Source organism: Chroicocephalus ridibundus, unplaced genomic scaffold (genome assembly GCF_963924245.1).
Source record: "Chroicocephalus ridibundus unplaced genomic scaffold, bChrRid1.1 SCAFFOLD_746, whole genome shotgun sequence".
In the NCBI taxonomy this organism is placed as follows: Eukaryota; Metazoa; Chordata; class Aves; order Charadriiformes; family Laridae; genus Chroicocephalus; species Chroicocephalus ridibundus.
This window is the reverse complement of record NW_026961247.1, coordinates 1-17,403: the sequence shown is the minus strand read 5'-3', so window position 1 is coordinate 17,403 and position 17,403 is coordinate 1. Positions and strand designations below refer to the sequence as shown.

The 17,403-nt window shown below is 70.5% G+C and overlaps 1 protein-coding gene across 1 annotated transcript; it reads left to right on the top strand.

Moving 5' to 3' along the window:
• Positions 1-945: 945 nt before the first annotated feature.
• Positions 946-15,526, top strand: STAG3 (STAG3 cohesin complex component; the record flags this gene model as incomplete). Its single annotated transcript, XM_063321630.1, has 25 exons — positions 946-1,089; positions 1,190-1,286; positions 1,402-1,521; positions 1,811-1,907; positions 2,014-2,090; positions 2,176-2,380; positions 2,480-2,631; positions 2,732-2,805; positions 4,258-4,381; positions 4,478-4,576; positions 4,680-4,759; positions 4,896-5,003; positions 7,550-7,637; positions 7,740-7,851; positions 8,968-9,071; positions 9,185-9,274; positions 9,366-9,455; positions 11,061-11,261; positions 12,028-12,098; positions 13,251-13,338; positions 13,438-13,518; positions 13,643-13,735; positions 13,823-14,003; positions 15,173-15,300; positions 15,419-15,526. Coding segments are annotated over 25 exons (2,812 nt in total), but the record flags the coding sequence as incomplete, so codon positions are not given.
• Between the last annotated feature and the right edge of the window lie 1,877 nt (positions 15,527-17,403).

The window sequence follows — 17,403 nt, the reverse complement described above, 5'->3', positions numbered from 1 at the left end:
CCCACAGTGTGATCGGGGGGGTTCGGGGGGGTCTGATCCCCCCCAGTGTGACCCGAGGGGGGTCTGAACCCCCCCACACTGGGTCCGGGGGGGTTTGGGGGGTCTGAAACCCCCTCAGTGTGACCCGGGGGGGTTTGGGGGGGTCTCAACCTCCCCACAGTGTGATCGGGGGGGTTTGGGGGGGTCTGAAACCCCCCAGTGTGACCCGGGGGGGCTCTGAATCCCCCCCCACTGGATCCGGGGGATTTGGGGGGGTCTCAATCCCCCCACGGTGTGATCCGGGGGGGGTCTGTGGGGGTCTGAAATCCCCTCAGTGTGATCCAGGGGAGTTTGGGGGGGTCTGGCCCCCCCCAGTGTGACCCGGGGGGGGTCTGAACCCCCCCCCACTGGATCTGGGGGGGTTTGGGGGGGTCTCAACCCCCCCACAGTGTGATCGGGGGGGGTTTGGGGGGCTCTGAGCCCCCCCAGTGTGACCCGGGGGGTCTGAATCCCCCCCCCACTGGATCCGGGGGGGTTTGGGGGGGTCTGAAGCCCCTCAGTGTGACCCGGGGGAGGTCTGAACCCCCCCGCACTGGATCCGGGGGGGTTTGGGGGGGTCTGAAACCCCCTCAGTGTGACCCGGGGGGTTTGGGGGGGTCTGAACTCCCCCCTACTGGATCCGGGGGCGCTTGGGGGGGGGGGGTCTGAAACCCCCTCAGTGTGAGCCAGGGTGGTTTGGGGGGGGTCTGACCTCCCCCCCCCTCAGTGTGCCCCGGGGGGGGGGGGATATTTGGCCCGGGGGGTGACACCTTTCCCCGGTGCAGGCCTGGGCTCCTCGTCCCCCCCCCGGTGGCCCCAGGGGGTGTTTGTGGCTACTTCCCCCCCCCCCCAAAAGGGGGGCTGAGGGGGGGCCCCCGCTCTCCCCCCCCCACCCCCCCCAGCCTCACCGTGTCCCCCGTCCCGCAGGCCCCTCCGTCGCCATGGCCCCCCCCCGGCGCTCCCCCGCGTCCCGCCGGCCGCCTCGTCCAGCTCCGGCTCCAGCTCCGCGCCGGGGGGGAACCGTGGCCGGAGCCACCCCCCGCCGCCGTCGCCGACGGACTCCGACAGCCCGTGAGTTTTGGGAGGTGGGGGGGGGGGGTGAGGGTTGGGGGGGGGTCCACCAGCCCCCCCCCACCCCCCCCCTTTCACCACCCCCCCGTCGTCCCCGCAGCATCCTCAGCAGCGGTGACTCCGGCAGCGACTTCGAGGACACGCTGCAGCGGCCGCGCAAGAGGGGGGGACCCCCCCGGCCGCCCGGCCGCGACCCCGTACGTCCCGTTCCCCCCCCCCCAATCTTTCTCCATGTCCCCCCGTCCTGGGGAAGCTCCGATTCTCCGTGTGTGTCCCCCCCACCTTCAAACCCCCCCCCCCCCCCCCGGGCAGGTGTCGAAGCGTCCCCGGCGCGGGGAACCCGAAGGCGACGACGGGAGCAGCCCGGCCACCGGCAACCGGGAGCAAAACACCCTCTTCGAGGCCGTCAGGTCGGCCAAGGTCGCCGTGGAGGTAACCCCCCACCCCCCCCCAAACCACCGCCCCCCCCCATCCTGCGGTGACACGGTGGGGGGGGACACACACCCCCATGCGTGGGTCTGGGGGACCGGGATGAGGTTTGGGTGGGAAAGGGGCTGAAAGAGCGTTTTGGCCGAGCCCCGGGGGGACGCCTCCCGTTCCGACGCCTCGGACGCCATGGCGGCCCCCTCCCGTGTCCCTCGGGGTGACGTATCCCGTGGCCGGGGCGCGTGTCCGTCGTCCCCGTCCCCCCCCCGTGACGGCGGCCGTCCTGTGCCCGCAGACGGTGGTGGACGAGTGGCTGGAGACCTACAGGCGGGACCGGGAGAGGGGGTTCCTGGAGCTCGCCAACTTCATCGTCCGCTCCTGCGGCTGCCGAGGTTGGGGGGGGTGGTTGTTCCCCAAGGCGGGGGGGTGCCCGCCGCCGCCGTGGGGTGGGCGCCCCCCGTTTCACCGCCGCGTGTCGTCGTCCCCCGTCCCCGGCAGGCGTGGTGACCCCGGAGATGTTCAGGAACCTGCAGAACTCGGAGATCATCCGGCAGCTGACGGAGGAGTTCGCGGAGGTGCCGGGGGGCGGACGCGGGGACGAGGGGGGGTGCGTCAGGGGGGGAGGGGGTCGTGACACCCGTCTCGCCCCGTCTCCCGCAGGATTCGGCCGACTACCCGCTCTCGCTGAGCACCCAGCCCTGGCGTCGCTTCCGAGCCGGTTTCTGCGAGCTGGTGGCGGCGGTGGCGCGGCGGTGCCGCTACGGCATCGTCTACGACGGTTTCCTCATGGACGCCCTCGTCTCCTTCCTCACCGGCCTCTCCGACTCCCAGGTGCGGGCTTTCCGCCACACCAGCACCCTGGCAGGTAGGCGGCTGCTTTTCGGGGGGGGGTTCGGTGGGGGGTGCGTTGGTCGGTGAAGGGTGGGGGGGGTGTCGTCCCGCTCCCACCGCCCCGGTTTTCCAGCCATGAAGCTGATGACGGCGCTGGTGACGGTGGCGCTGGGCGTGAGCCTGCAGCAGGACAACAACCGGCGGCAGTACGAGGCCGAGAGGAGCAAGGAGCCCGGCCGCCGGGCCGCCGGCAAGCTGGAGGCTCTGCTGGAGAAGCGCCGGGAGGTGGGCGACGGCGGCGATTTTGGGGTTGGGAGGCCGGGCCCCATCTGAGCCCCCCTCCCCGTAAATCCGTCCGTCCCATCCCGTCCCGTCCCCCCCCCAGCTCCGGGAGCAGCAGGAGGAGATCGAGAACATGATGAACGCCATCTTCAAGGGCGTCTTCGTGCACCGCTACCGGTCGGGGCTGGGCCCAGCGGCGCCTGGGGTTCTTCGGGGCTGGGGAGGAGGGGAGCGTGGGGGGCGGCGACGTGGGGACGCTGGGGACGGTGGAGGGGGCGGTGCGGGGACAGGGATGGGGACGTGGTGACACTGGGGATGGTGGAGGGGGAGGTGTGGGGATGGGGATGGGGACGTGGTGACACTGGGGACGGCGGAGGGGGTGATGTGGGGACAGGGACGTGGTGACACTGGGGATGATAGGGTGATGTGGGGACAGGGATGGGGACGTGGTGACACTGAGGATGGTGGCAGGGGCGATGTGGGGACAGGGATGGAGACATGGTGACATTGGGGACGGCGGAGGGGGTGATGTGGGGACAGGGATGGGGACGTGGTGACACTGGGGATGAGAGAGCGATGTGGGGATGGGGACAGGGACTTGGTGACACGGGGGACAGTGGAGGGGGCGGTGTGGGGACGGGGATGGGGACATGGTAACACTGGGGATGGTGGCGGGGGCGATGTGGGGATGGGGATGGGGACGTGGTGACACTGGGGACAGCGGAGGGGGCGATGTGGGGACAGGGACGTGGTGACACTGGGGATGATAGGGTGATGTGGGGACAGGGATGGGGACGTGGTGACACTGAGGATGGTGGCAGGGGCGATGTGGGGACAGGGATGGAGACATGGTGACATTGGGGACGGCGGAGGGGGTGATGTGGGGACAGGGATGGGGACGTGGTGACACTGGGGATGAGAGAGCGATGTGGGGATGGGGACAGGGACTTGGTGACACGGGGGACAGTGGAGGGGGCGGTGTGGGGACGGGGATGGGGACATGGTAACACTGGGGATGGTGGCGGGGGCGATGTGGGGATGGGGATGGGGACGTGGTGACACTGGGGACAGCGGAGGGGGCGATGTGGGGACAGGGACGTGGTGACACTGGGGATGACAGAGTGACGTGGGGATGGGGACGGGGACATGGTGACACGGGGGACAGTGGTGGGGGCGATGTGGGGACAGGGATGGGGACGTGGTGACACTGGGGATGACAGAGTGACGTGGGGATGGGGACGGGGACATGGTGACACGGGGGACAGTGGTGGGGGTGATGTGGGGACAGGGATGGGGACACGGTGCCGCTGGGGACGGCGGCGGGGGCGATGTGGGGACAGGGATGGGGACACGGTGCCGCTGGGGACGGCGGCGGGGGCGATGTGGGGACAGGGATGGGGACACGGTGCCACTGGGGGCGGGGGCGATGTGGGGACAGGGATGGGGACACGGTGCCGCTGGGGACGGCGGCGGGGGCGATGCGTGGATGGCGACGGGGCCGTGGCGCCGCTGGGGACGACGGCGGCGGCAGCGGCGGTATGAGTATGGGGACACGGTGACGGCGGGGGCGCGGCGGGGCCGGGGAGGTGGGGACGGCGGCCTGATCCCCGGCGGTGCCGGCCGCGGCAGGGACGTGGTGCCCGAGATCCGGGGCGCCTGCGTGGAGGAGCTGGGGACGTGGATGAGGAGCTACGCGGGCTCCTTCCTCACCGACGGCCACCTCAAGTACGTCGGCTGGACCCTGCATGACAAGGTGGGCCGGGGACGGATGGGGGGACGGTGGGGCGAGGGTTGTGGGGGGGGGACGACGTCCCGGTGACGGTGCCGGTGCCGGTGCCCGTCCCCGCAGCAGTGGGAGGTGCGGCTGCGGTGCGTGAAGGCGCTGCAGGGGCTCTACGGCCGCCGGGAGACGGCCGCCCGCATGGAGCTCTTCACCAGCCGCTTCAAGGTGAGCGAGGGGCCGTAGCCGGGCACGGCGAAGGGGGATTTTGTGTGTCCCCCCCGGGGGCGGGGGTCACCGACCGTGTCTGTGTCCCCCCCCCCCTCGCCAGACCCGCCTGGTGTCCATGGTCCTCGACAAGGAGCCCGAGGTGGCCGTGGAGGTGGTGAAGCTGCTGACGCTGATGCTGGAGTGAGCGCGGGGACGGGACGCTGTGGGGCGGGGTGACGCTGTGGGGGGGGGGACAATGACACTCACAGGGGTCCCTGCCACCGGGACACCCCCCCACCCCACCACCACCGCCGTCGCCGTCCTCCCCGACGCGCAGGAACATGGAGGAGGCGCTGACGGAGGAGGACTGCCGGAGCGTCTACCCCCTCGTCTACGTCTCCAGCCGCCCGCTGGCCGCCGCCGCCGGGGTCTTCCTCTACCGCAGGTCAGCGAGGAACACCCCCCCCCCGAACCCCCCCTTTCCCCCAAACCCCCCCCCCCCACGCCCCCTTTCCCCCAAACCTCCGCAGCCCCCGTGAAAAAAAAACCAACCAAACCCCACGGCAACCCCCGAGCGGTTTTTTGGGGGTTTTTTTGGCGCTTTCGGAGCGGTTTTGGGGTCGTTTTCTTGCCGCGCGCCCCGCGTGCCGGGGGCGGTTTTCCTCCGGCCTTCGTCCCGGCTTCGTTAGCGCCGCGCCTAACGAGAGAACGGGGTGGGGGGGCCTGGGCTGGCCCCGCGGGGTCCCGGCTCGCGCCCTCCCTCCTCGCGCTCTCGGCCCCCTTCGGGGCGTCGAGCCCCCCCCTGGCCGGGGAGATGGGGGGGGGACACACAAACACACCCCCCCCCCCGCCACCGCGGACACGCGACCCACGGCGCCTGGCAGCCGCGGTGTTTGTGCTCCTCCCGGCCCCGGCCCCCCCACAACATCTGGGGCGGGGGCGGCGGCGTGGCGTCACGCCGGGTCCTCCCCGTCCCCCGGGGACGGCGGGGGTGGCAAGGCCAGGGCGGGGGCCGACCCCCACCTCTGTGTCCCGTCACCCCCCAACCCGCGGGGGGGGGGGAGGGGTCTGGCCCCAGAGTGGGGGGCGGGGGGTACATGGGACCCCCCCGTCCTTGTCCATGTCTTTGTCCCTTTGGGTTTCTGGTCCCCGCGTGTCCCCCAAGTCTGTCCCCAGAGCGAGGGGGGGCAATGTGGGACCCCCCTGTCCCCATCCCTGTCCCCGTCCCTTGGGTTTCTGGTCCCTGTGTCCCCCAAGTCTGTCCCCAGAGCGGGGGGGGGGGGCAATGTGGGACCCCCCTGTCCCCGTCCCTGTTCCTGTCCCTTGGGTTTCTGGTCCCCTCATGTCCCCCAAGTCTGTCCCTAGAGCGAGGGGGGGGCAATGTGGGACCCCCCTGTCCCCGTCCTGTCCCTGTCCCTGGGGTTTCTGGTCCCCGCTTGTCCCCCAGCTCCGTCCCCAGAGCCATGGGGGGGGACACGGGACCCCCCTGTCCCCATCCCTGTCCCTGTCCCTTGGGTTTCTGGTCCATGTGTGTCCCCAAAGTCTGTCCCTAGAGTGAGGGGGGGGCAATGTGGGACCCCCCTGTCCCCGTCCCTGGGGTTTCTGGTCCCCTGTGTCCCCCAGCTCCGTCCCCAGAGCCGTGGGGGGGGACATGGGACCCCCCTGTCCCCATCCCTGTCCCTGTCCCTTGGGTTTCTGGTCCCCACGTGTCCCTGACATCTGTCCCCAGAGCAGGGGGGGGGGGCAATGTGGGACCCCCCTGTCCCCGTCCCTGTCCCTGTCCCTTGGGTTTCTGGTCCCCACGTGTCCCTGACATCTGTCCCCAGAGCAGGGGGGGGGACACAGGACCCCCCTGTCCCCATTCCTGTCCCCGTCCCTTGGGTTTCTGGTCCCCCGCGTGTCCCCAAAGTCTGTCCCTAGAGCGAGGGGGGGGCAATGTGGGACCCCCCTGTCCCCGTCCCTGTCCCCATCCCTTGGGTTTCTGGTCCCCTCATGTCCCCCAAGTCTGTCCCCAGAGCGAGGGGGGGCAATGTGGGACCCCCCTGTCCCCGTCCTGTCCCTGTCCCTGGGGTTTCTGGTCCCCGCGTGTCCCCCAGCTCCGTCCCCAGAGCTACGGGGGGGGACACGGGATCCCCTGTCCCCGTCCCTGTCCCTTGGGTTTCTGGTCCCTGTGTGTCCCCCAAGTCTGTCCCCAGAGCGAGGGGGTGCAATGTGGGACCCCCCTGTCCCCGTCCTGTCCCTGTCCCTTGGGTTTCTGGTCCCCACTTGTCCCCCAGCTCCGTCCCCAGAGCAGGGGGGGGGACACGGGACCCCCCTGTCCCCGTCCCTGGGGTTTCTGGTCCCCTCATGTCCCTCAAGTCTGTACCCAGAGCGGGGGGGGGGCAATGTGGGACCCCCCTGTCCCCATCCCTGGGGTTTCTGGTCCCCGCATGTCCCCCAGCTCCGTCCCCAGAGCTATGGGGGGGGGACACGGGACCCCCTTGTCCCCGTCCCTGGGGTTTCTGGTCCCCTCATGTCCCCCAAGTCTGTCCCCAGAGCGAGGGGGGTGCAATGTGGGACCCCCCTGTCCCCATCCTGTCCCTGTCCCTGGGGTTTCTGGTCCCCGCTTGTCCCCCAGCTCCGTCCCCAGAGTCGTGGGGGGGACACGGGACCCCCCTGTCCCCATCCCTGTCCCCGTCCCTGGGGTTTCTGGTCCCTGTGTGTCCCCCAAGTCTGTCCCCAGAGCGAGGGGGGGCAATGTGGGACCCCCCTGTCCCCATCCCTGTTCCTGTCCCTTGGGTTTCTGGTCCCCTCGTGTCCCCCAAGTCTGTCCCCAGAGCGAGGGGGGGCAATGTGGGACCCCCCTGTCCCCGTCCTGTCCCTGTCCCTGGGGTTTCTGGTCCCCGCTTGTCCCCCAGCTCCGTCCCCAGAGCTGTGGGGGGGACACGGGACCCCCCTGTCCCCGTCCCTGTGGTTTCTGGTCCCCGCGTCACCTCGCGCGTCCGTCCCCAGGCTGCTGTCGCCGCCGCGGGACCCGCCTGGCGCTGGGGACAACAGGACCTTCTTCCGTCTGCTCCTGACCTTCTTCATCGAGAGCGAGGTGAGGGCGGCCGCGGCCGGGGGGGGCGGGGGTCCCGCGGGGTGGCGGGGGGGGTGGGGGTTGTCCCCGCGCCCCGTGACGGCCCCGCGTCCCCGTCCCCAGCTCCACGAGCACGCCGCCTACCTGGTGGACAGCCTGTGGGACTGCGCCGGGCCCCGGCTGAGGGACTGGGAGACGGTGGGCGCTTTGCTGCTGGAGGAGTCGCCCGCCGAGGGTACGGCACGGCCGGGAGAGGCCGGGAAGGTTGCGGGGGGCTGGGGGGGGGGGGCGGGGGGGGAAGGGTACGGAGGAGGAGGAGGAGGAGGAGGAGGAAAACACTGGGATGCGCCGAGGCGTCGACGCTGGGACGTACGGGGAGCAAACGGGGCTAGCGCGGATGGCGCCGGGGTGGCCCGGAGACGGCGGGGGAAGACACCAGGGCAGGGCTCAACACGCCGGGATACACCGGGAGACACTGGGATACACCGGGAGACACCGGGAGACACTGGGATACACCGGGAGACACTGGGAGACACTGGGATACACCAGGATACGACGGGATACACCGGGAGACACTGGGATACACCGGGAGACACTGGGAGACACTGGGATACACCAGGATACGACGGGATACACCGAGAGACACCGGGAGACACTGGGATACAGCGGGAGACACTGGGATACACCGGGAGACACTGGGAGACACTGGGATACACCAGGATACGACGGGAGACACTGGGAGACACTGGGATACACCGGGAGACACCGGGATACAGCGGGAGACACCGGGATACACCGGGAGACACTGGGAGACACTGGGATACACCGGGATACGACGGGATACACCGGGAGACACCGGGATACACCGGGAGACACCGGGATACACTGGGAGACACTGGGATACACCAGGATACGACGGGATACACCGGGAGACACTGGGATACACTGGGAGACACTGGGATACACCAGGATACGACGGGATACACCGGGAGACACTGGGAGACACTGGGATACACCGGGATACGACGGGATACACCGAGAGACACCGGGAGACACTGGGATACACCGGGATACGACGAGAGACACCGGGAGACACTGGGATACACCGGGATACAGCGGGAGACACCGGGATACACCGGGAGACACTGGGATACACCGGGAGATGACGGGGTCATGGCGGGACGTCCCTAGGAGGCGTTGGGACATCGCCGGGACGTCACCGGGGGTTCCCCCCGGGGTTGCGCTGTGACACGGCTGGGGGGGTGGGTGTGTGTGGGGGGGTGGGGTGCTGTGTTGCCCCCCCAGCCCCCCAATTTCCCCCTCCCCCCCCCCCCACCCCGAACCTCTCCAGGCCTGTCGGACCGTCAGGAGAAGGCGCTGGTGGAGATCCTGGCAGCCAGCGCCACGCGGGTGGCCGAGGGGCAACCCCCGGTGGGTCGCGTCCCGGCCAAGAAGGTGACGACGGCGGCGGGAGGGGGGGGGGGGGGGCTGAGGAGGGGACGGGGGTGTCGTGTCTGTCCGTCCCCCCCCCCCCGACACACATCCCCCCCCCGTGCCGTGCCCCCCAGCCCTCGGCCCGGGAGCGCAAGGCTGAGCAGGAGGAGAGGACCCGGCTCACCCACTGCCTCATCCCGACCCTGCCCCAGCTGCTGGCCAAGGTGAGGGGGGACACGGGGACGGGGACGGGGACGGGCTGGGGCTGGCGCTGACCCCCCCCACACACACACACCCCCCGACCTTCCCCCTCAGTTCTCGGCCGAGGCGGAGAAGGCGGCTCCGCTCCTGGAGGTGCTGCGCTGCTTCGACCTCAGCGTCTACGGCACCCGGCGGCTGGAGAAGGTGCCGGACCCTCCTCGTCCCCCCCAGACCCTCGTCGTCCCCCCCAGACCCTCGTCATCCCCCCGACCCTCATCGTCCCCCCGACCCTCGTTGTCCCCCAACCCCTCGTTGTCCCCCAAACCTTCGTTGGGCCCTTTAAACCCTCGTTGTCCCCCGGCCCCTCATTGTCCCCCGGCCCCTCGTTGTCCCCCTGGACCCTCGTTGTCCCCCAACCCCTTGTTGGGTCCCTTAAACCCTCGTTGTCCCCTGACTCCTCGTTGTCCCCCAGACCCTCGTTGTGCCCCAGCCCCTCATTGTCCCCCAGACCCTCGTTGTGCCCCAGACCCTCATTGTCCCCCCGGGACCCTCATTGGGCTCCTTCAACCCTCATTGTCCCCCGACCCCTCGTTGTCCTCCAGCCCCTTGTTGGGTCCCTTAAACCCTTATTGTCCCCCGGCCCCTCGTTGTCCCCCAGACCCTCGTTGTCCCCCAGACCCTCGTTGTCCCCCAGCCCCTCGTTGTCCCCCCAGACCCTCGTTGTCCCCTGACCCCTTGTTGTCCCCCAGCGCCTCGTTGTCCCCCAACCCCTTGTTGGGTCCCTTAAACCCTCATTGAGCCCCAACTCCTCGTTGTCCCCCGACCCCTCGTTGTCCCCCAGCCCCTCATTGTCCCCCAAACTCTCATTGTCCCCCAGCCCCTCATTGTCCCCCAACCCCTTGTTGGGCCCCTTAAACCCTCATTGTCCCCTGGACCCTCGTTGTCCCCCGACCCCTCATTGTCCCCCGACTCCTCATTGTCCCCCAACCCCTTGTTGGGCCCGTTAAGCCCTTGTTGTCCCGCAGACCCTCGTTGTCCCCCGGCCCCTCGTTGTCCCCTGGACCCTCATTGTCCCCCAGCCCCTCGTTGTCTCCCGGACCCTCGTTGTCCCCTGACCCCTTGTTGTCCCCCAGACCCTCATTGTCCCCCAACCCCTTGTTGGGCCCCTTAAACCCTCGTTGTCCCCCAGCCACTCATTGTCCCCCAGACCCTCGTTGTCCCCCAACCCCTCATTGTCCCACAACCCCTTGTTGGACCCGTTAAGCCCTCGTTGTCCCGCAGACCCTCATTGTCCCCCGGCCCCTCGTTGTCCCCCCGGACCCTTGTTGGGCCCCTTAAACCCTCGTTGTCCCCCAGCCCCTCATTGTCCCCCAGCCCCTCGTTGTCCCCCAGCCCCTCATTGTCCCCCAAACTCTCATTGTCCCCCCGACCCCTCATTGTCCCCCGACTCCTCATTGTCCCCCAGCCCCTTGTTGGGCCCGTTAAGCCCTCGTTGTCCCCTGACCCCTCGTTGTCCCCTGGACCCTCATTGTCCCCCAGCCCCTCGTTGTCCCCCGGCCCCTCATTGTCCCCCAGCCCCTCGTTGTCCCCCGACCCCTTGTTGTCCCCCCGCCCCCTCCAAGTTCCTGGGCAGGATCCAGCCCCCCCCTCCAGCTCTGCCCCAGCGCTGGGGGGCCGGATCCTGCCCCAGGAACGGGGTTGCGGGGTCGGGACGCCTTCGGGACGCTCCGTGTCCCCCGAGGGGCTGTCCCTGTGTGTCCCCCCCCCGGGCTGTCCTCCTCCCCAGCCCCGTCCCGCCTGTCCCCGCAGCCCCTGGAGCTGGTGCTGGGGCAGCTGGGGGAGGTGGTGGGGAAGCACACGGGGCCGGCGGTGCTGGCGGCCGCCTCCCGCGCCCTCCAGGCCCTCTGCGACCCGGAGCTCGCCCTGCACGGCCACGGGGACCTGGCGCGCAGCCGCCTCGCCGACCAGCTGGCCGACAAGTTCCAGCGGGACGTCACCGAGCTGCTCCAGGTGGAGGGGACGGGAGAGGGGACACCCCCCAACCAGGGCTGGGGACGGGACCTGGAGGAGCTCGGGCCACCACAGGGCTGGGGACGGGGACCCGGGGCCACCACAGGATTGGGGACGGGGATTTGGGGCCACCACAGGGTTGGGGACGGGGACCTGAAGGAGCTTGGGCCACCACAGGGCTGGGGACGGGGACCCCGGGCCACCACAGGGTTGGGGACAGGGACCTGAAGGAGCTCAGGCCATCACAGGGTTGGGGACAAGGACCCGGGGCTACCACAGGATTGGGGACGGGGACCTGAAGGAGCTTGGGCCATCACAGGGCTGGGCATGGGGAGCCAGGGCCACCACAGGGCTAGGGACGGGACCTGAAAGAGCTTGGGCCACCGCAGGGCTGGGGACAGGGACCCCGGGCCACCACAGGGTTGGGGACAGGACCTGAAGGAGCTCGGGCCACCACAGGGCTGGGGATGGGGACCCGGGGCCACCACAGGTCTGGGGACAGGCACCCAGGGCCACCACAGGGCTGGGGATGGGGACCCAGGGCTATGACAGGGTTGGGGACGGGGACCCGGGGCCACCACAGGGCTGGGGATGGGGACCTGGGGCCACAACAGGGCTGGGGACAGGCACCCGGGGCCACCACAGGGCTGGGGACAGGCACCCGGGGCCACCACAAGGACGCGGCTCTGTGGGGAACGGGGCGTCCCCGACCTGGCGTGGGGTGTCCCCAACCCCCCGCCACGGGACGTCCCCAACCCCTGGCCAGGCCTCGTCGCTGGAGGAGGAGGAGGCGTACAGCATGGCGGCCACGCTCAAGAGGCTCGCCGTCCTCTTCAGGTGAGCGGGCAGCGGCGGCGGCGGGGGGCGGGCGGGGGGGGGACACCGCACCATCCCTCCGCCCGCGTCCCCCGATGTCCTCGGCCCCCTCCGCGCGTCCCTCCCCCGCGCCCTGTCTCGTGGCACCCCGTCCCTCTGCCCCGGGCGTCCCTGTCCCCTGCCCCGTGTGCCCCCCATGTCCCCTGTCCTCCTGTCCCATGTGCCCCCCATGTTCCCCGTCCCCTGCCCCATGTGCCCCCCGTGTCCCCAGTGTCCTGTCCCATGTGCCCCCATGTCCCCTGTCCCTTGCCCCATGTGCCCCCATGTCCCCCGTCCCCTGCCCCACATGCCCCCATGTCCCCCAGTGTCCTGCCCCATGTGCCCCCCATGTCCCCCGTCCCCCCATGTCCCCTAGTGTCCTGTCCCCATGTTCCCCCCATGTCCCCTGTCCCCTGCCCCATGTGCCCCCCACGTTCACCATCCCCTGCCCCATGTCCTCCAGCATCCTGCCCCATGTGCCCCCCACATCCCCTGTCCCCTGCCCCGTGTGCCCCCCGCGTCCCCTGCCCCGTGTCCCCCAGCCCCCCGCCCCATGTGCCCCCCACATCCCCTGTCCCCTGCCCCGTGTGCCCCCATGTCCCCTGCCCCATGTGCCCCCCACGTCCCCTGTCCCCTGCCCCGTGTGCCCCCATGTCCCCTGCCCCATGTGCCCCCCACATCCCCTGTCCCCTGCCCCACACGTCCTCTGCCCCATGCGCCCCATGTCCTCCAGCATCCTGCCCCATGTGCCCCCCACGGCCCCTGTCCCATGTGCCCCCCGCGTCCCCTGCCCCGTGTCCCCCAGCCCCCCGCCCCATGTGCCCCCATGTCCCCTGCCCCATGTGCCCCCCGCGTCCCCTGTCCCCTGCCCCATGTGCCCCCATGTCCTCCAGCATCCTGCCCCATGTGCCCCCCACATCCCCTGTCCCCCGCCCCGTGTGCCCCCCGCGTCCCCTGTCCCCTGCCCCATGTCCCCCAACATCCTACCCCATGTGCCCCCCACGTCCCCTGCCCCATGTCCCCCAGCCCCCCCCCCCACGTGCCCCCATGTCCCCTGCCCCGTGTGCCCCCATGTCCCCTGTCCCCCCGCCCCGCGCCTCCCCTCGTCCCGCTGATGCCGCCCCGTCCCTGCAGCGCCCACGACCTGACGCGCTGGCAGCTCTTCCAGCCCTGCGCCCGGCTCCTGCAGCACGGCCTGGGCACGGGCCAGGTGCCCCCGCAGGTACCGCCCCGGGGGGGCCGGGGGGGGGGGACACGCGGTGGCGGTGGCAGGGGCGGTGGCGGCGGGGGGGGCTCCCTCAGCCAGCCCTCGCCCCCGCAGGTCCTCGTCCCCGCCATCGCCTGCCTCCACTTCCACGTCCTCTGGGAGCTCTCGCACCTCCGCGGCCCCCAGGTCCCCCCGGTGAGCCCCCGTCCATCCCGTGTGTGTCCCCCCCCCCAAAGCGTCCTGTCCCCCCAGGGGACAACTTGGGGCAACCCCCGCGTCCCTAAAGGCCACCCCCCCCTCCCCAAAAAACCTTGCCCAGGAGCGGCTGCGGAGCCTGAAGAGCAGAGCGGCCGCCTGCTGCTCGCTCTGCCAGAGCTGCCTCTCCGAGCCGGACGCCGGCGTGCGGGAGCAGGTAACCCCCCCTCCCCGCTTCCCCGGGGGGTCGGGGGTCGGTGGGCCGGTGCCGGACCTGAGGCCGAGCCCATCCCCGTGTCCTCAGGCCTTCGCGGTGCTCAGCGACCTGCTGCTGGTGTTCGGCCCCCAGCTGCCGCGGGACGGGCGGGAGGCCCTGGCCCCCCTGGTGCTGCTGCCCGAAGCCGGGCTGCAATCCCAGCTGGCCGCCTTCCTCATGGACCACGTCTTCAACCCCGCCGGTAGCCACGAGGAGCTCTCGGACGTGGGTCCGTCCCGCTCCATGACATCCCAAGGCGGGGCGGGGGGGCGTGTGTGTCCCCGGCCCCAGGGTGCTCTGGGGTGGGGGGTCTCTGGGGTCATCCAGGAGGCTCGGAGCAGCTCCCAGGGGGGGTCTTTGGGGTGCTCTAGGGAGGTCTGGGGGGCTGTGGGGGGGTCCCTGGGGTCATCCAGGGGGCTCTGAGTGTCTCTGGGGGGGTCTTTGTGGTGCTCTAAGGAGGTCTGGGCGGCTCTGGGGGGTCCCTGATGTCATCCAGGAGGCTCTGAGGGGCTCTGGGGGGGTCTTCGTGGTGCTCTAAGGACGTCTGGGGGTCTCTGGGGTCATCCAGGAGGCTCTGGGGGGGTCTTTGGGGTGCTGTAGGGAGGTCTGGGGGGTCCCTGATGTCATCCAGAAGCTCTGGGGGGCTCTTCTTGGTGCTCTGAGGAGGTCTGGGGGGGCTGTGGGGGGTCTCTGGGGTCATCCAGGAGGCTCTGGGGGGTCTTTGGGGTGCTCTAAGGTGGTCTGGGGGGCTCTGGGGGGGTCTTTGTGGTGCTCTAAGGAGTTCTGGGGGCCTCTGGGAGGTTCTGGGGGGGGTCTTTGTGGTGCTCTAAGGAGGTCTGGGGGTCCCTGGGGGTCCTCTGGGGTCATCCAGGAGGCTGTGGGGGGGTCTTTGTGGTGCTCTAAGGAGGTCTGGGGGGCTCTGGGAGGTTCTGGGGGGGTCTTTGTGGTGCTCTAAGGAGGTCTGGGCGGCTCTGGGGGGGTCCCTGATGTCATCCAGGAGGCTCTGAGGGGCTCTGGGGGGGTCTTCGTGGTGCTCTAAGGAGGTCTGGGGGGCTCTGGGGTCATCCAGGAGGCTCTGAGGGGCTCTGGGGGGGTCTTCGTGGTGCTCTAAGGAGGTCTGGGGGGCTCTGGGAGGTTCTGGGGGGGTCTTCGTGGTGCTCTAAGGAGGTCTGGGGGGGCTTTGGGGTCATCCAGGAGGCTCTGAGGGGCTCTGGGGGGGTCTTCATGGTGCTCTAAGGAGGTCTGGGGGGCCGTGGGGGGTCTCTGGGGTCATCCAGGAGGCTGTGGGGGGGGTCTTTGGGGTGCCGTAGGGTGATCTGGGGGGGGGGGGGGTCCCTGTGGTCCCCCCCCTGGCGGCCCAGCCCCAGCCCCGTCCCCGTCCCCGTGGTGCGCGGGCAGAGGGCCCCGAGAGCCGCCTGGAGGAGCTGCACCGGCGCCGGCTGCTCCTGGCCGCCTTCTGCAAACTCCTCGTCTACGACGTGCTGGAGCTCAGCGCCGCCTCCGACGTCTTCAAGCACTACGCCAAGGTTTGGGGCGCGGGGGGGGGGACACACACACCTGAGAGGGCTCTCCTGCCCCCCCCACCCCCCGGAAGATGCTCGGCGACACGGGCCCCCCCCCCCTACCCCGTCGCCCCCTCCCCAGTTTTACAGCGACTACGGGGACATCATCAAGGAGACGCTGAACTGCACCCGGCAGATGGACCGGCAGGAGTGGGCTCGCACCCTGCTGCTCAGCCTGCAGCAGGTGGGGGGGGGCTCGGGGGGGCTCTGGGGTCGCCCAGGAGGCTGTGGGGGGCTCTGGGGGGGGTCTTTGGGGTGCTCTAGGGAGATCTGGGGGGCTCTGGGGTCGTCCAGGAGGCTCTGGGGGGGTCTTTGGGGTGCTCTAGGGAGATCTGGGGGGCTCTGGGGGGCTCTGGGGTCGTCCAGGAGGCTCTGGGGGGGTCTTCGGGGTGCTCTAGGGAGGTCTGGGGGGCTCTGGGGGGCTCTGGGGCTGTCCAGGAGGCTCTGGGGGGGTCTTCAGGGTGCTGTAGGGAGATCTGGGGGGCTCTGGGGTCATCCAGGAGGCTCTGGGGGGCTCTGGGGGGGTCTTTGGGGTGCTCTAGGGAGATCTGGGGGGCTCTGGGGTCGTCCAGGAGGCGGTGGGGGGGGTCTTTGGGGTGCTCTAGGGAGGTCTGGGGGGCCCTGGCGTCATCCAGGAGGCTCTGGGGGACTCTGGGGGGGTCTTTGGGGTGCTCTAGGGAGGTCTGGGGGGCTCTGGGGTCATCCAGAAGGCTCTGAGGGGCTCTGGGGGGGGGTCTTTGGGGTGCTCTAGGGACGTCTGGGGAGCTCTGGGGTTGTCCAGGAGGCTCTGGGGGGCTCTGGGGGGTCTTAGGGGTGCTCTAGGGAGGTCTGGGGGGCTCTGGGGTCGTCCAGGAGGCTCTGGGGGGGGTCTTTGGGGTGCTCTAGGGAGATCTGGGGGTCTCTGGGGTCGTCCAGGAGGCTCTGGGGGGGGTCTTTTGGGTGCTCTAGGGAGATATGGGGTGCTCTGGGGGGCTCTGGTGTCGTCCAGGAGGCTCTGAGGGTCTCTGGGGGGGTCTTTGGGGTGCTCTAGGGAGATCTGGGGGGCTCTGGGGTTGTCCAGGAGGCTCTGTGGGGGTCTTTGGGGTGCTCTAGGGAGGTCTGGGGGGCTCTGGGGTCGTCCAGGAGGCTGTGGGGGGGTCTTAGGGGTGCTCTAGGGAGATCTGGGGGGCTCTGGGGTCGTCCAGGAGGCTCTGGGGGGGTCTTTGGGGTGCTCTAGGGAGGTCTGGGGGTCCCTGGTGTCGTCCAGGAGGCTCTGAGGGTCTCTGGGGGGGGTCTTTGGGGTGCTCTAGGGAGGTCTGGGGGGCTCTGGGGCCGTCCAGGAGGCTCTGGGGGGGTCTTTGGGGTGCTCTAGGGAGATATGGGGGGCTCTGGGGGGGTCCCTGGGGTCATCCAGAGGCTCTGGGGGGGTCTTTGGGGTGCTCTAGGGAGATATGGGGGGCTCTGGGGGTCCCTGGGGGTCCCTGGTGTCGTCCAGGAGCCCCTGAGTGTCTCTGGGGGGGTCTTTGGGGTGCTCCAGGGAGGTCTGGGGGTCCCTGGGGAGATCTGGGGGGGCTCCGGGAGATGTGGGGCGGGGTTTGGGGATGTGTCTGCAGAGAGTTCCAGGGGTCTGGGGGGCTCGAGGGGAGCGGGGGCATCTCCAAGGGGGGTCGGGGGGGTCTCCAGAGGGTGGTGGGGCATCTCCAGGGGGGGTCGGGGGTCTCCAAAGGGGGTCGGGGGGGTCTCCAGAGGGTGTCGGGGGTCTCCAGAGTGGGTCGGGGGTCTCCAGGGGGGGTCAGGGGGTTTCCAGGGGGTGTCGGCGGGGGGTCTCCAGGGGGGTGTCGGGGGGGGTCTTCAGAGGGTGTTGGGGCATCTCCAGGGGGGTTCGGGGCATCTCCAGAGGGGGTCGGGGGGTCTCCAGGGGGTGTTGGGGGTCTCCAAAGGGGGCCCGGGGGGGGGCGTCTCCAGAGGGTGTCAGGGGGGTCTCCGGGGGGGGGGTCAGAGGTCTCCAGGGGGGGGGTCAGGGCATCTCCAGAGGGTGTCGGGGATCTCCAGGGGGGTCAGGGGTTTCCAGGGGGTGTCGGGGGGTCT